At 48.7% G+C, this 13599-nt stretch overlaps 1 protein-coding gene across 1 annotated transcript; it reads right to left on the reverse strand.

Annotated features, from left to right (window-relative positions):
- Positions 1-7283: 7283 nt before the first annotated feature.
- On the reverse strand, positions 7284-13599 carry TRUB1 (TruB pseudouridine synthase family member 1). Its single transcript, XM_069978816.1, has 8 exons — positions 13454-13599; positions 12286-12378; positions 11524-11579; positions 11006-11087; positions 10508-10580; positions 9589-9728; positions 9014-9070; positions 7284-7892 (listed from the first exon to the last, which is right to left on the reverse strand). Exons 1-8 carry the CDS (start codon positions 13569-13571, stop codon positions 7693-7695), a joined length of 819 nt encoding a protein of 272 aa, XP_069834917.1. The 5' UTR covers positions 13572-13599; the 3' UTR covers positions 7284-7692.

The following is a 13599-nucleotide window of genomic DNA, read 5'->3' on the forward strand; positions in this document are numbered from 1 at the left end:
TGCTGAAAGTAGCCATCAGATGTTGTGTACATTGTGGTCATAAAGGGATGGACATGGTCAGCAACAATACTCAGGTAGGCTGTGGCGTTGCAACCATGCTCAATTGGTACCAAGGGGCCCAAAGAGTGCCAAGAAAATATTCCCCACACCATGACACCACCACCACCAGCCTGAACGGTTGATACAAGGCAGGATGGATCCATGCTTTCATGTTGTTGACGCCAAATTCTGTGTGTAGTGTGGCGATCTGTGTGTGTAGTGTGGCTATCGCTGTCTGTGTAGTGTGGCTATCAGTGTGTAGTGCGGCTATCTGTGTGTGTAGTGTGACTATCTGTGTGTGTAGTGTGGCTGTGTGTAGTGAGGCTATCTGTGTGTGTAGTGTGACTATCTGTGTGTGTAGTGTGGCTATCTGCGTGTGTCTGTGTAGTGTGGCTATCTGTGTGTGTGTGTGTGTAGTGTGGCTGTGTGTGTAGTGTGCCTATCTGGTGCGGCTATCTAAGTGTAGTGCAGCTGTGTGTAGTGTGGCTATCTGTGTGTTTAGTGTGGCTATCTGTGTGTGTAGTGTGACTATCTGTGTGTGTGTGTGTGTAGTGTGACTGTGTGTGTGTGTAGTGTGACTGTGTGTGTGTGTGTAGTGTGGCTGTGTGTGTGTAGTGTGGCTGTGTGTGTGTAGTGTGGCTATCTGTGTGTGTGTGTCTGTGTAGTGTGGCTATCTGTGTGTGTGTCTGTGTAGTGTGGCTATCTGCGTGTGTCTGTGTAGTGTGGCTATCTGTGTGTGTGTGTGTAGTGTGGCTGTGTGTGTGTGTGTGTCTGTATAGTGTGCTTATCTGTGTGTGTCAGTGTAGTATGGCTATATGTGTGAGTAGTGTGGCTATATGTGTGTGTAGTGTGGCTATCTGTGTGTGTGTGTAGTGTGGCTATCTGTGTGTGTGGCTGTGTGTGTGTAGTGTGGCTATCTGTGTGTCGGTGTAGTGTGGCTATATGTGTGAGTAGTGTGGCTATATGTGTGTGTAGTGTGGCTGTGTGTGTGTAGTGTGGCTATCTGTGTGTGTAGTGTGGCTATCTGTGTGTGTGTGTAGTGTGGCTATCTGTGTGTGTGTAGTGTGGCTATGTGTGTGTGTGTGTGTGTGTGTCTGTGTAGTGTGGCTATATCTGTGTGTAGTGTGGCTATCTGTGTGTGTGTGTCTGTGTAGTGTGGCTATATGTGTGTGTGTGTGTGCACCTATTATGTATATAGGGGGACCTGGTGTAAAGTGAAACTGTCTCAGTCGGCCCCGGCAACCAATCAGATTCCACCTTTCATTTTCCAAAGAGTCTGTGAGATGGAATCTGATTGGTTGCTAGGGGCGACTGAGCCAGTTTCACTTTACACCATGTTTGATAAATCTCCCCCATAGTATATATTATATAATGTAGTTCTATGGATGTTTATAGAGAGACAGTAATGGCCGGCAGCTCTCTAGAAGTTTCCTATAGATGTTATTATAGATATATGCAGTGTGCATGAAGACTGTACAGATAAGCGTATAGACTGTATCTAGTAACACATAGATGAGAGAGAGTGTATATACTCTCTATATACTTCTATGTAGGGTCTATACCTGCACACTGCATACATTTATAATAAACCAGAAACCTTCAATGTAAATAGCATCGTTCTGCTGCTGCTCCTATTCCACGGGGCGACGGCTGCAGATCGCTGCTATATTTGTCATTTGTCAACATGTTGAAAGACAAACGACTGCAACCTTCAGGTGACATGATTCATGTCGGCTGATCGTTGTCTTCTATTACACAAGACGATTGTCGCCTGTAACGGCCGATATTGGACAAATACGGCCGATAATCGTTCTGTGCAATAGGGCCTTAAGAGCCGAGTAGTGCCCTTAAAGTATGTGTCTGTGTGTGTGATTAGATGTATGTATGGAAGGTGTGTGTGTATCTGTGTATGATTAGATGTATGTATGTAAGGTGTGTGTGTGTGTGTATCTGTGTATGATTAGATGTATGTAAGGTGTGTGTGTGTGTGTGTGTGTGTGTGTGTATCTGTGTATGATTAGATGTATGTATGTAAGGTGTGTGTGTGTGTGTATCTGTGTATGATTAGATGTATGTATGTAAGGTGTGTGTGTGTGTATCTGTGTATGATTAGATGTATGTATGTAAGGTGTGTGTGTGTGTGTGTGTGTGTATCTGTGTATGATTAGATGTATGTATGTAAGGTGTGTGTGTGTGTGTGTGTATCTGTGTATGATTAGATGTATGTATGTAAGGTGTGTGTGTGTGTGTATCTGTGTATGATTAGATGTATGTATGTAAGGTGTGTGTATCTGTGTATGATTAGATGTATGTATGTAAGGTGTGTGTGTGTGTATCTGTGTATGATTAGATGTATGTAAGGTGTGTGTGTGTGTGTGTGTGTGTGTGTGTGTGTATCTGTGTATGATTAGATGTATGTATGTAAGGTGTGTGTGTGTGTGTCTGTGTATGATTAGATGTATGTATGTAAGGTGTGTGTGTGTGTGTATCTGTGTGTAATAAGATGTATGTATGTAAGGTACGTGTGTATCTCAGTAAATGTGCATGTGTACAATGTCAGATTATTCCTTAATCCAAATGTACTATCAGATTTATGTAAAAAAAGAATTAGCACACTGTACTAACATGAAAGGTTTGGCCTCGGTTATGTTCAGTATATGTATGTAGGGTGGGCCCCTAGAATCAATTTCCCTGGTGGGCCCAGGGACCCCAGTCCGACACTGCCAACAACCATGCCACGTTCAAAGGCCCTCAAATCACCTTTCTTCCCCATACTGATGCTCGGTTTGAACTGCAGGAGATTGTCTTTACCATGTCTACATGCCTAAATGCACTGAGTTGCCGCCATGTGATTGGCTGATTAGAAATTAAGTGGTAACGTGCAGTTGGACAGGTGTACCTAATAAAGTGGCCGGTGAGTGTATGTATGTGTGGTATATACACTGCTGGTAAGTATGTATGTGTGTGGTATATACACTGCTGGTATATCTGTATGTGTGGTATATACACTGCTGGTATATATGTATGTGTGTGGTATATACACTGCTGGAATATATGTGTGTGTGGTATATACACTGCTGGTATATATGTGTGTGGTATATACACTGCTGGTATATATGTATGTGTGTGGTATATACACTGCTGGAATATATGTGAGTGGCTCAGGGGGAAGGGCACTGGTGGCTCAGGGGGAAGGGCACTGGTGGCTCAGGAGGAGGGGCACTGGAGGCTCAGGAGGAGGGGCACTGGTGGCTCAGGGGGAGGGGCACTGGTGGCTCAGGGGGAGGGGCACTGGAGGCTCTGGGGAGGGGCACTGGAGGTTCAGGGGAGGGGCATTGGAGGCTCTGGGGAGGGGCACTGAAGGTTCAGGGGAGGGGCACTGGAGGTTCAGGGGAGGGGCACTGGAGGCTCTGGGGAGGGGCACTGGAGGCCCAAGAGGAGGGGCATTGGAGGCTCTGGGGAGGGGCACTGGAGGCTCAGGAGGAGGGGCACTGGAGGCTCAGGGGGAGGGGCACTGGAGGCTCAGGGAGGGGCAATGGAGGCTCAGGAGGAGGGTCATTTGAGGCTCAAGAAGAGGGGCACTGGTGGCTCAGGGGGAGGGGCACTGGTGGCTCAGGGGGAGGGGCACTGGAGGTTCAGGGGGAGGGGCACTGGAGGCTCAGGAGGAGGGGCACTGGTGGCTCAGGGGGAGAGGCACTGGAGGCTCAGGGGGAGGGGCATTGGAGGCTCTGGGGAGGGGCACTGGAGGCCCAGGAGGAGGTGCATTGGAGGCTCTGGGGAGGGGCACTGGAGGTTCAGGGGAGGGACATTGGAGGCTCAGGGGAGGGGCACTGGAGGTTCAGGGGAGGGGCACTGGAGGCTCTGGGGAGGGCCACTGGAGGTTCAGGGGAGGGGCACTGGAGGCTCTGGGGAGGGGCACTGAAGGTTCAGGAGAGGGGCACTGGAGGTTCAGGGGAGGGGCACTGGAGGCTCTGGGGAGGGGCACTGGAGGCCCAGGAGGAGGGGTATTGGAGATTCTGGGGAGGGGCACTGGAGGCTCAGGGGAGGGGCACTGGAGGCCCAGGAGGAGGGGTATTGGAGGCTCAGGGGGAGATGCACTGGAGGCTCAGGAGGAGGGGTATTGGAGATTCTGGGGAGGGGCACTGGAGGCTCAGGGGAGGGGCACGGAGCAAGACGTTTGTCTCCAGGGGAATCTGTGGAACAAGTGAGGAGTTTTCTTACTATGACGTTTCGGCGCTGTTCACATGATAACATACAGCAGATATGACACCAGCAAAATCCACTCCTCGTCTCCTGTGATTGTCCCTTTAATAACCAGTGTGAAAACCATCTGAACAGGGGTCAGAGGTCAAACTTCACGTCTCACACTCCGGGAATATCAATCTATACGTCTGGCCATGAGAATAGATAATGGCCAGTAATGGGTCTGTACTTATTGATCTTCACTATTGTTGAGAGTCGTCTGTTGTGCTGACATCTAGTGGCCAGAGTGAAGATTGCAACATAGCTGCACGGCCAGAAAATCAAGTGTATTCACAGGCTCTTACAATAATCCAGTGACAGGTTTGGCATGTAGCATGGAGCCACCTAGTGGTCAGAGTGTAAAGCAATGGGTGGGTCCACCTGCTGACCTGGAGGACACACATGCTCAGGTCCCAGGTCCCATTCCTGGCCTAGTGAAACAGCAGCCAAATAAAACGGCTTCCGTGCTGCTAGTCGGGTAAGAACCCGAGCCTGTGCAGTAGTGCAGCAATATACAGTAAGAAAGCACAAGCTCTCTCTATATGGCTGCCATAGAGGGGGAGGGGCTGACTGTATAATCTATTGGGAAAAATACTTATGGCTGCCTAATGAGGAGGAGACTGACTGGCAACTAAAATGGTCACTGTTCTTTTAAACAACTTTCCTCTATGTGAATCTATGAGATCTTTCACCTATTTTGGCCACTAGGGGTCTCACTCCAGCTCTCTGCTGTCCACTGTCTGTTGTTAGGGGAAATCCATCTTTAGGAACAGAGAGACCAGGACAGAATATAGGAAGTGGGGTCTGGACACAGCTCGTTTAATGTAGAGCACATTCTCCCTTCTCTGCAGTCTACTCTTCTCTGCCTGTTGCCAGGGGAAATCTGTCTATAGAAACAGCTAGATGAAGAAAGAACACAGGAAGTGGCTACCATTGAGCCAGTCTGCCTGCTGAAGATGATCCACACTGTTCCTCAATGGTAAACCAAGACTTCCCTCTCACCTCTGACCACCCATTAAAACTCAGCATAGAGGTCCCTCTTAGTTGTAAATATCAATACACCTAATGCTGTATGTCTACAAGGTCAAGTGTAATCCCCACCAAACATAGTATACACACACACACACACAGCTCAGTTCTGTGTGTGTACTACAGGCAAACAGCTCAGTCCTGTGTGTGTACTATAAGCAAACAGCTCAGTCCTGTGTGTGCACTGCAGGTGAACAGCTCAGTCCTGTGTGTGTACTGCAGGTGAACAGCTCAGTCCTGTTAGTGTACTCCAGGTAAACAGCTTAGTCCTGTGTGTGCACTGCAGGTGAACAGCTCAGTCCTGTATGTGTACTACAGGTGAACAGCTCAGTCCTGTATGTGCACCGCAGGTGAGCAGCTCAGTCCTGTGTGTGTACTGCAGGTGAACAGCTCAGTCCTGTATGTGCACCGCAGGTGAGCAGCTCAGTCCTGTGTGTGCACTGCAGGTGAACAGCTCAGTCCTGTGTGTGTACTGCAGGTGAACAGCTCAGTCCTGTGTGTGTACTACAGGTAAACAGCTCAGTCCTGTGTGTGTACTGCAGGTGAACAGCTCAGTCCTGTATGTGCACCGCAGGTGAGCAGCTCAGTCCTGTGTGTGCACTGCAGGTGAACAGCTCAGTCCTGTGTGTGTACTGCAGGTAAACAGCTCAGTCCTGTGTGTGTACTGCAGGTAAACAGCTCAGTCCTGTGTGTGTACTACAGGTAAACAGCTCAGTCCTGTGTGTGCACTGTAGGTGAACAGCTCAGTCCTGTGTGTGTACTACAGGTAAACAGCTCAGTCCTGTGTGTGCACTGTAGGTGAACAGCTCAGTCCTGTGTGTGTACTACAGGTAAACAGCTCAGTTCTGTGTGTGTACTACAGGTGAACAGCTCAGTCCTGTGTGTGTACTGCAGGTAAACAGCTCAGTCCTGTGTGTGTACTGCAGGTGAGCAGCTCAGTTCTGTGTGTGTACTACAGGTAAACAGCTCAGTCCTGTGTGTGTACTGCAGGTAAACAGCTCAGTCCTGTGTGTGTACTACAGGTAAACAACTCTGCTGTTGTTCAGGGAGGTGAAAGCAACAAAAACAGATATTCTGCCCTGATCTACTCAGCCCAAACCTAATGCTCATAGCCGAGGAGCAGCAAACAATCTGCACGATGAGAGAAGCGTACTGCTGCTGCTATGTGAGGCCACTTTGACATATTACAGACACATTTTAGCACCAGCCCAACCATATCCATGGCCTAAAGTTCACAGTATTATTTTGACAGATACATTGTAACAAACCCTCAGCGGTAAGGTTTTTTTTCCCTATAGCAGTAAACATGTTCCTTCACTGACAAGAAGAAGAGATACTTAACGTAATGAAGAACTGAAGCACAACGTTTATTAGAAAGCTGCAGCACCTCATTATACTAAGCTCAGGCTGGACTGGTCCTCGCCTTTTATTGGAGGCCGTCACTTTAATCAAACTCATCAATCTCATCTTTTTCTCCAGTCACATCCAGAGCTGTAATCACAATTCTGCTGCTTTCCTGTTAGTTCTCAGTCCATGCACACCCCTGCTGGTTCACTGTCTGTACTGAGCATCACCCTCTATGGGAGATGTATGGAAGGTTATAGAAGGATCAAATTGGGCAGTAACCAAGGAAGCCATTTTTCTTTCTATTAAGGGGGGTTGTTCACTAAAAATGTTTTTCTTTAAAATCCACTGGTCCCAGCAAGTGCCAGAAATTTTTAATTTACTTCTATTAGAAAATCTCCAGTCTCCCAGTATTTATCAGCTGCTGTATGTCCTACAGGAAGTGGTGTATTCTCTCCAGTCTGACACAGTGCTCTCTGCTGCCACCTCTGTCCATGTCAGGAACTGTCCAGAGCAGCAGCAAATCCCCATAGAAAACCTCTCCTGCTCTGGACAGTTCCTGACATGGACAGAGGTGGCAGCTGAGAGCACTGTTTTAGACAGGAAAGGATACACCACCTCCTGCTGGACATACAGCAGCTGCTAAGTACGGGAATAGTACAGATTCTCTGACACTTTCTGGCACTAGTTGAACTGAAATAAAAAAAAAAAATTGGTGAACAATCCCTTTAAGCAGAAGAACGGCATGTGATGTTTTAGATATCCCAGGCAGCACAGGATTGGAGATCTCAGGAATCTATCATCTGTCTCGCTCAGACGTCGTCCTCAGAACTCAATGAACTTAAAATCCGAACCTCATCAGGTTAAGTACAAAAAACAAAAGCCCCTGCTCCCTGTGACCCTCCTGTAGGGGGCGGGCTTCTCAGGACGACTGTTCAGTCTCAGGCAGTCTGTCTAAGCGTTAAGTCTTCCGGATGGCAGAGAACACTCGGGATGTGGAGATGACCCTCAGAAGCCGCTGACCTCATGGCGGTGACCTCAGGACTGGTCAGGTGCCGCTCCTGTCTCCTCCGTCTTCAGCCGCTTGGATGCTTGCTCCTCCGGCGGGGTGTATGTCTGCAGAGCCCGGGCCACATGCTCAATGTCCCATCTGTCCTCCCTCAGGACGTCATCATCCAGTGTGAACGGCCCCTGCTTAGTGCGGATCAACTCCTTCACATGGGCGCAACTGGACAGAGCTGTGAGGAGGGAGCAACACGTTATATACAGGAAGAGACTGCGCACAGCCACTGCACAGGAGGAGGAAGAGACTGCTCACAGCGACTGCACAGGAGGAGGAAGAGACTGCTCACGGCGACTGCACAGGAGGAGGAAGAGACTGCTCACAGCGACTGCACAGGAGGAGGAAGAGACTGCTCACGGCGACTGCACAGGAGGAGGAAGAGACTGCTCACAGCGACTGCACAGGAGGAGGAAGAGACCGCACAGGAGGAAGAGACTGCACAAAGTGACTGCACAGGAGGAGGATGAGACTGCACAGGAGGAGGAAGAGACTGCACACAGTGACTGCACAGGAGGAGGATGAGACTGCACAGGAGGAGGAAGAGACTGCTCACAGCGACTGCACAGGAGGAGGAATAGACCGCACAGGAGGAAGAGACTGCACAAAGTGACTGCACAGGAGGAGGATGAGACTGCACAGGAGGAGGAAGAGACTGCACACAGCGACTGCACAGGAGGAGAAACAGACTGCACAGGAGGAGGAAGAGACTGCACACAGTGACTGCACAGGAGGAGGAAGAGGCTACACGAAGAGGAGGAGACTGCACAGGAGGAGCAATAGACTGCATACAGTGACTGCGCGGGAGGTGGAAGAGACTGCACAGGAGGAGGAAGAGACTGCACACAGTGACTGCACAGGAGGAGGAACAGATTACACACAGTGACTGCACAAAAGGAACAGACTCTAAAAATGGAAGCTTAAAATGTCACTTTCATTAAAAATAATCATAATAAGTCATCTGGCGTGTCAAAATTCATTGATCGCAGCGGGTCATACTGCGGAGCCCCTCTGCTATCAGGAGGTATAGCCGGGGAGAGAACATGCGGCGGACATGCCATCCACTGCCCGGCTGCTTGCTAATCCCATAAGTCAGGCTATAATAAAGCTAAACCGTCAGGATTAGCGTGCGGTCAGGGAGTGGATGGCTCGTCCACCACACTCTCTCTCTCTCTCTGGCTACACCTCCTGATTGCAGAGGGTCTCCGCAGTGGTACATGCTGCAATACCTGATGGACCTGTTAAAAGTTATTTTTAAGGAAAGTGAATCTTTAAAGATAAAACCCTGTATGACGTTACCTTCTCCAATGTCTCTGATCAGACTCCGGACATAGAAGCCGCCCCCACACTCCACATCTGTGACAGAAGAGACAGAGATGAGCGGACATCACACAGGGAACCCCTGATATATCAGTCATGGCTTCATTATATACACAAGAGCCAAACATACACCCCACCCCCATTCAAGATGGTGGAGGAATATGAAACATGTCACTGACCAAGTACATGGTGACCAATAAGTTGGGTGTACGCAGCTCTAGTCCAATGCGGCTGCCATATAGGGGCTACCTCTGTATGCCGCCATATAGGGGCCTGGTACACATCACAGCGGGTTAATAGCCATTGAGAAGTGTGTGGTGACCCTTTTAACAAGCTTTAATGGCGGCCATATTAGCTTCCACCCAGCTTTCCTATAAACAGATAGAGATATGACTAATAGCAGTTTTGTTATCTATTGATTGACTCTCTATTTCTTCCAGGTTCACCTTGTATTATGAGGATAAATGTTATATATAAGACATATGAGCCAACAGCTTTATAAGGGGTATTAGAGTTTGGGGAGTTCCTCGCTGTAGTGGGGGCCGCTCACGTACCAAGAGTAAATAGAGGCGGCTGGAAATTGGTCAGCGTCAGCTTGTGGGCGACCACCGGCCGTGGCGGCTTAGCTTCGACCTCTGCCCCCTCTCTGACCAGACACGACAGTCTCTTCCCATTCTTCTTCAAGGCTGAGAAGCTGAAAGAGAAGACGCTAAACCCTTCATTTACAGGCTGCAGGTCAGTGACACCAGTGAGTCCAGCAGATTAATTGCTGTGTGACCCCCCCAACCCATATGTAATAGTATACAATGATGGCGACATACACCCCCAAGCTGGTGACTTATCAGCTTCAGGAGATAGAGAAGGGGGAGACTTACAGGAGATAGAGGAGAGGGACACTTACAGAAGATAGAGGAGGGGGAGACTTACAGGAGATAGAGGAGGGGGAGACTTACAGGAGATAGAGGAGAGGGACACTTACAGGTGATAGAGGAGGGGGAGACTTACAGGAGATAGAGGAGGGGGAGCCTTACAGGTGATAGAGGAGGGGGAGACTTATAGGAGATAGAGGAGGGGGAGACTTACAGGAGATAGAGGAGGGGGAGACTTACAGGAGATAGAGGAGGGGGAGACTTACAGGAGATAGAGGAGGGGGAGACTTACAGGAGATAGAGGAGGGGGAGACTTACAGGAGATAGAGGAGGGGGAGACTTACAGGAGATAGAGGAGGGGGAGACTTACAGGAGATAGAGGAGGGGGAGACTTACAGGAGATAGAGGAGAGGGACACTTACAGGAGATAGAGGAGAGGGACACTTACAGGTGATAGAGGAGGGGGAGACTTACAGGAGATAGAGGAGGGGGAGACTTACAGGAGATAGAGGAGAGGGACACTTACAGAAGATAGAGGAGGGGGAGACTTACAGGAGATAGAGGAGGGGGAGACTTACAGGAGATAGAGGAGGGGGAGACTTACAGCGGAGGAACCTGCAGGATGTTTCCAGTAAACGTCTTGAGCTTATTCTCCATGTCTTCTCTAGTGATGTGATCTGAGAGGAAATCAAGAAAAAGCTAAGACCAACGGGAAAGCAGCAGAGCAGCCGCAGCCTCAACTCTGCTATGCTATCCAGTCCTGAAGAGTACACACTACATGTTATTTCCATGTGCCCATAAATACAATCTATCACTCTCTGTTATCAGCCATTTCATACTGTCTATTATTACAGTTAAAGGAGAAGTCCGACCCTGGCTAAAATCCAACAGCCAGCAGGGAAAACAACAACCGGTTCTTATTAACCTCTCCCCGTGCCTGTGATCCACTGCGTGATCGGCTCCCGGACCCCCGCTGGAAGGCATTTTCCCCCCAGTTGGGATGACGTCTCGGGGTCCAGGAGCAGGGATCTCTTTGTTACTTCCTCCCGTGCCCCTGTCATTATAAAAAATGTGGCATGTGCAGGATTGGTGCAGGACTTACCGTACGGCTTCTCTTGTGTCACAGTCCCGGATGCGTCCAAGGTGTCTGTGGCTTTTCCCAGCTCCCCAGTGGTGGTGTACTTCTGCCGGAGAGGACACAGTATATACAGCAGTCATACAGATGTGTTATAGAGGATTACATAACAGGGAAGCCATACGTGCTCATTAGCAGTGACTAAAAGGAACAATCCAGAACTTATACCCTGTGCAGGACCAAAGGATTCGGTGCCATGTGCCCCCTCATTAGGTATGACCCAGTCTCCCCCCTCTAAATATAAGTTCCAGATATGACCATCAATGGTCCCAGCAAGAGTTATCACCCACTGCTTTGAATGGCAGATGAGAATGACTGGAAGAACTATAATTGAAGGGGGACCCGACCCTAAGCGAAGTCTGAATAGTAATGGAGGAGAGAGAACCCTTTTAGGAAACCTCCAGTCAGGGTCTCTTCCATCAGCTACCAGGGATTATGACTATGTATCACAGTGTGAATAGAGGACAAGATGCACAGGTACTCACCTTACTCCCGGTCAGCATCGCTCCCAACATCTTGGTCCCTTCCCCAATACCAACCACTGGATGGAAATCAGCAAAAGTAATTAAAAAAAAAAAAAAGTAAGAAAATAAATAAAGCGATAAAACTTTATGTGCAAAAAAAGAATGGGCTTAAAGGGGTAGTTCACCCCCCAAAAAATTCTTTCAAATCAACTGATGCCACAAAGCGCCAGATTTGTAATTTACATCTACTAAAATTCCTCCAGTCTTCCAGTACTTATCAGCTGCTGTATGTCCTACAGGAAGTGGTGTATTCTCTCCAGTCTGACACAGTGCTCTCTGCTGCCACCTCTGTCCATGTCAGGAACTGTCCAGAGTAGGAAAGGTTTTCTATTGGGATTTTCTGCTGCTCTGGACAGTTCCTGACATGGACAGAGGTGGCAGCAGAGAGCACTGTGTCTGACTGGAAAGAATACACCACTTCCTGTAGGCCATACAGCAGCTGATAAGTACTAGAAGACTATAGATTTTTTTTTAATAGAATTAAATTACAAATCTCTGACACCAGCTGATTTAAAAGAAAAAAAAAAAAGTTTGGTGACCAACCCCTTTGTGTGATGTATGTGCGGGCAGTGACCTAATTGCAGTCACCAGGTTCAGGCCATTGAAGTGAATGGGGCCGTCTCCATGCACCTATATATCAACAGCTGATTCTGTATCAATGCAATGGAGGCCAAATCACAGCAAGGACCCCAAGTGTGAACAGCGTATGAGAGCGCACATTACCCAGCAGTCCGGACGCCGTGCTGTCCAGGGTCCCTCCATGGCCGATTTTCAGCGTCTGTTTCTTTCTCTTTGTAAATTCTTTCAATCCGGCTTCTGTACAGGCACAGAACAGAACATGGGACATCAAATACTCCACAGGCAGGAGATGCTGGAAGATTGCAGCTCTGAAGCCTGACATACTACGTTCACTCAATGACAGCAAGCAGAGATCTTGAAAATCTGCCAAGGTAACAGTAGTTCAGGGATGAGGAACCTTCAGCCCTCCAGCTGTTGCCTCTGGCTGTCCAGGCATGATGGGAATTGTAGTTTTGAACAGCTGGAGAGCCACAGGATAGATAACACTGATGTAGAGCAGAGATAGGGAACCTTCTTCCCTCCATCTGTTGCACAACTACAACTCCCATCATGCCTGGACAGCCTTCGGCTGTCCAGGCATGATGGGAATTGTAGTTTTGCAACAGCTGGAGGGCGGAAGGTTCCCCATCCCTGTAGTAGTGTATGGTCTATGGGCCCTGGTGTTGTACTGTCGCCTTATTACGGGACTTTATAATATGAGAAGCAGTGCTGTAAATCGTGTCTGTATATATAAAAAGCTGCACTATAGATCTACATATAAAGGGCAGTGCAGTTTTTTTTTTTTAACATTTTTTTTATTTGTTTTTTTTTATCACCACTGAATACTGGGCGGCCATTTTTGTACATTTTCTGGGGTCACTGATAGCATAGTAGCAGTGGTACTAAACTGACTCTGAACACATAGGGGAAGATCATTTATCAAACATGGTGTAAAGTGAAACTGGCTCAGTCGCCCCCCGGCAACCAATCAGATTCCACCTTTTATTCCTCACAGACTCTTTGGAAAATGAAAGGTGGAATCTGATTGGTTGCTAGGGGCGACTGAGCCAGTTTCACTTTACACCATGTTTGATAACTCTCCTCGATAATGTGAGTCTTCTCATGTACACTGCAGCACAGACATACAATAGCTGCGTTGCCTATGGCAACCAATCAGATCCCGACTTTAGCTTTTCCAGCAGGGACTAGAATATGAAAGCACCAATCTGATTGGCTGTTGTTGACCACGCCCCCTACGTTACGTCAGCACATGCAGCCATGGGGCCCAGCGTGTATAGAGAAGCCCGCCGCTCCCGTCCGCCCCGGCTCTCACCCTTTAGCAGACGGCTCTTCAGCTCGTTCAGGGTCTGGGCTGACGTAGCTCCCGGAGCTTTGTACACCGGGAACAGACCGTTCAGTGATAGCAGCCTGGAAGCTTTCTCCGCAGCCATGCCAGTTCCTGACCGGCAATGACGTCAT

The sequence above is a fragment of the Dendropsophus ebraccatus genome, chromosome 8 (assembly GCF_027789765.1).
Source record: "Dendropsophus ebraccatus isolate aDenEbr1 chromosome 8, aDenEbr1.pat, whole genome shotgun sequence".
Taxonomy (NCBI): Eukaryota; Metazoa; Chordata; class Amphibia; order Anura; family Hylidae; genus Dendropsophus; species Dendropsophus ebraccatus.

Bases quoted from the DNA above. Each gene is read 5' to 3' on its own strand.
- TRUB1 (XM_069978816.1), bottom strand. From the start codon at position 13,571: ATGGCTGCGGAGAAAGCTTCCAGGCTGCTATCACTGAACGGTCTGTTC. The intron at 11,580-12,285 runs GTAATGTGCGCT...ATTTCCATCCAG, and splicing joins CACGGCGTCCGGACTGCTGG to TGGTTGGTATTGGGGAAGGG. The intron at 7,893-9,013 runs GTAACGTCATAC...CCCTCCTCACAG, and splicing joins GATCAGAGACATTGGAGAAG to CTCTGTCCAGTTGCGCCCAT.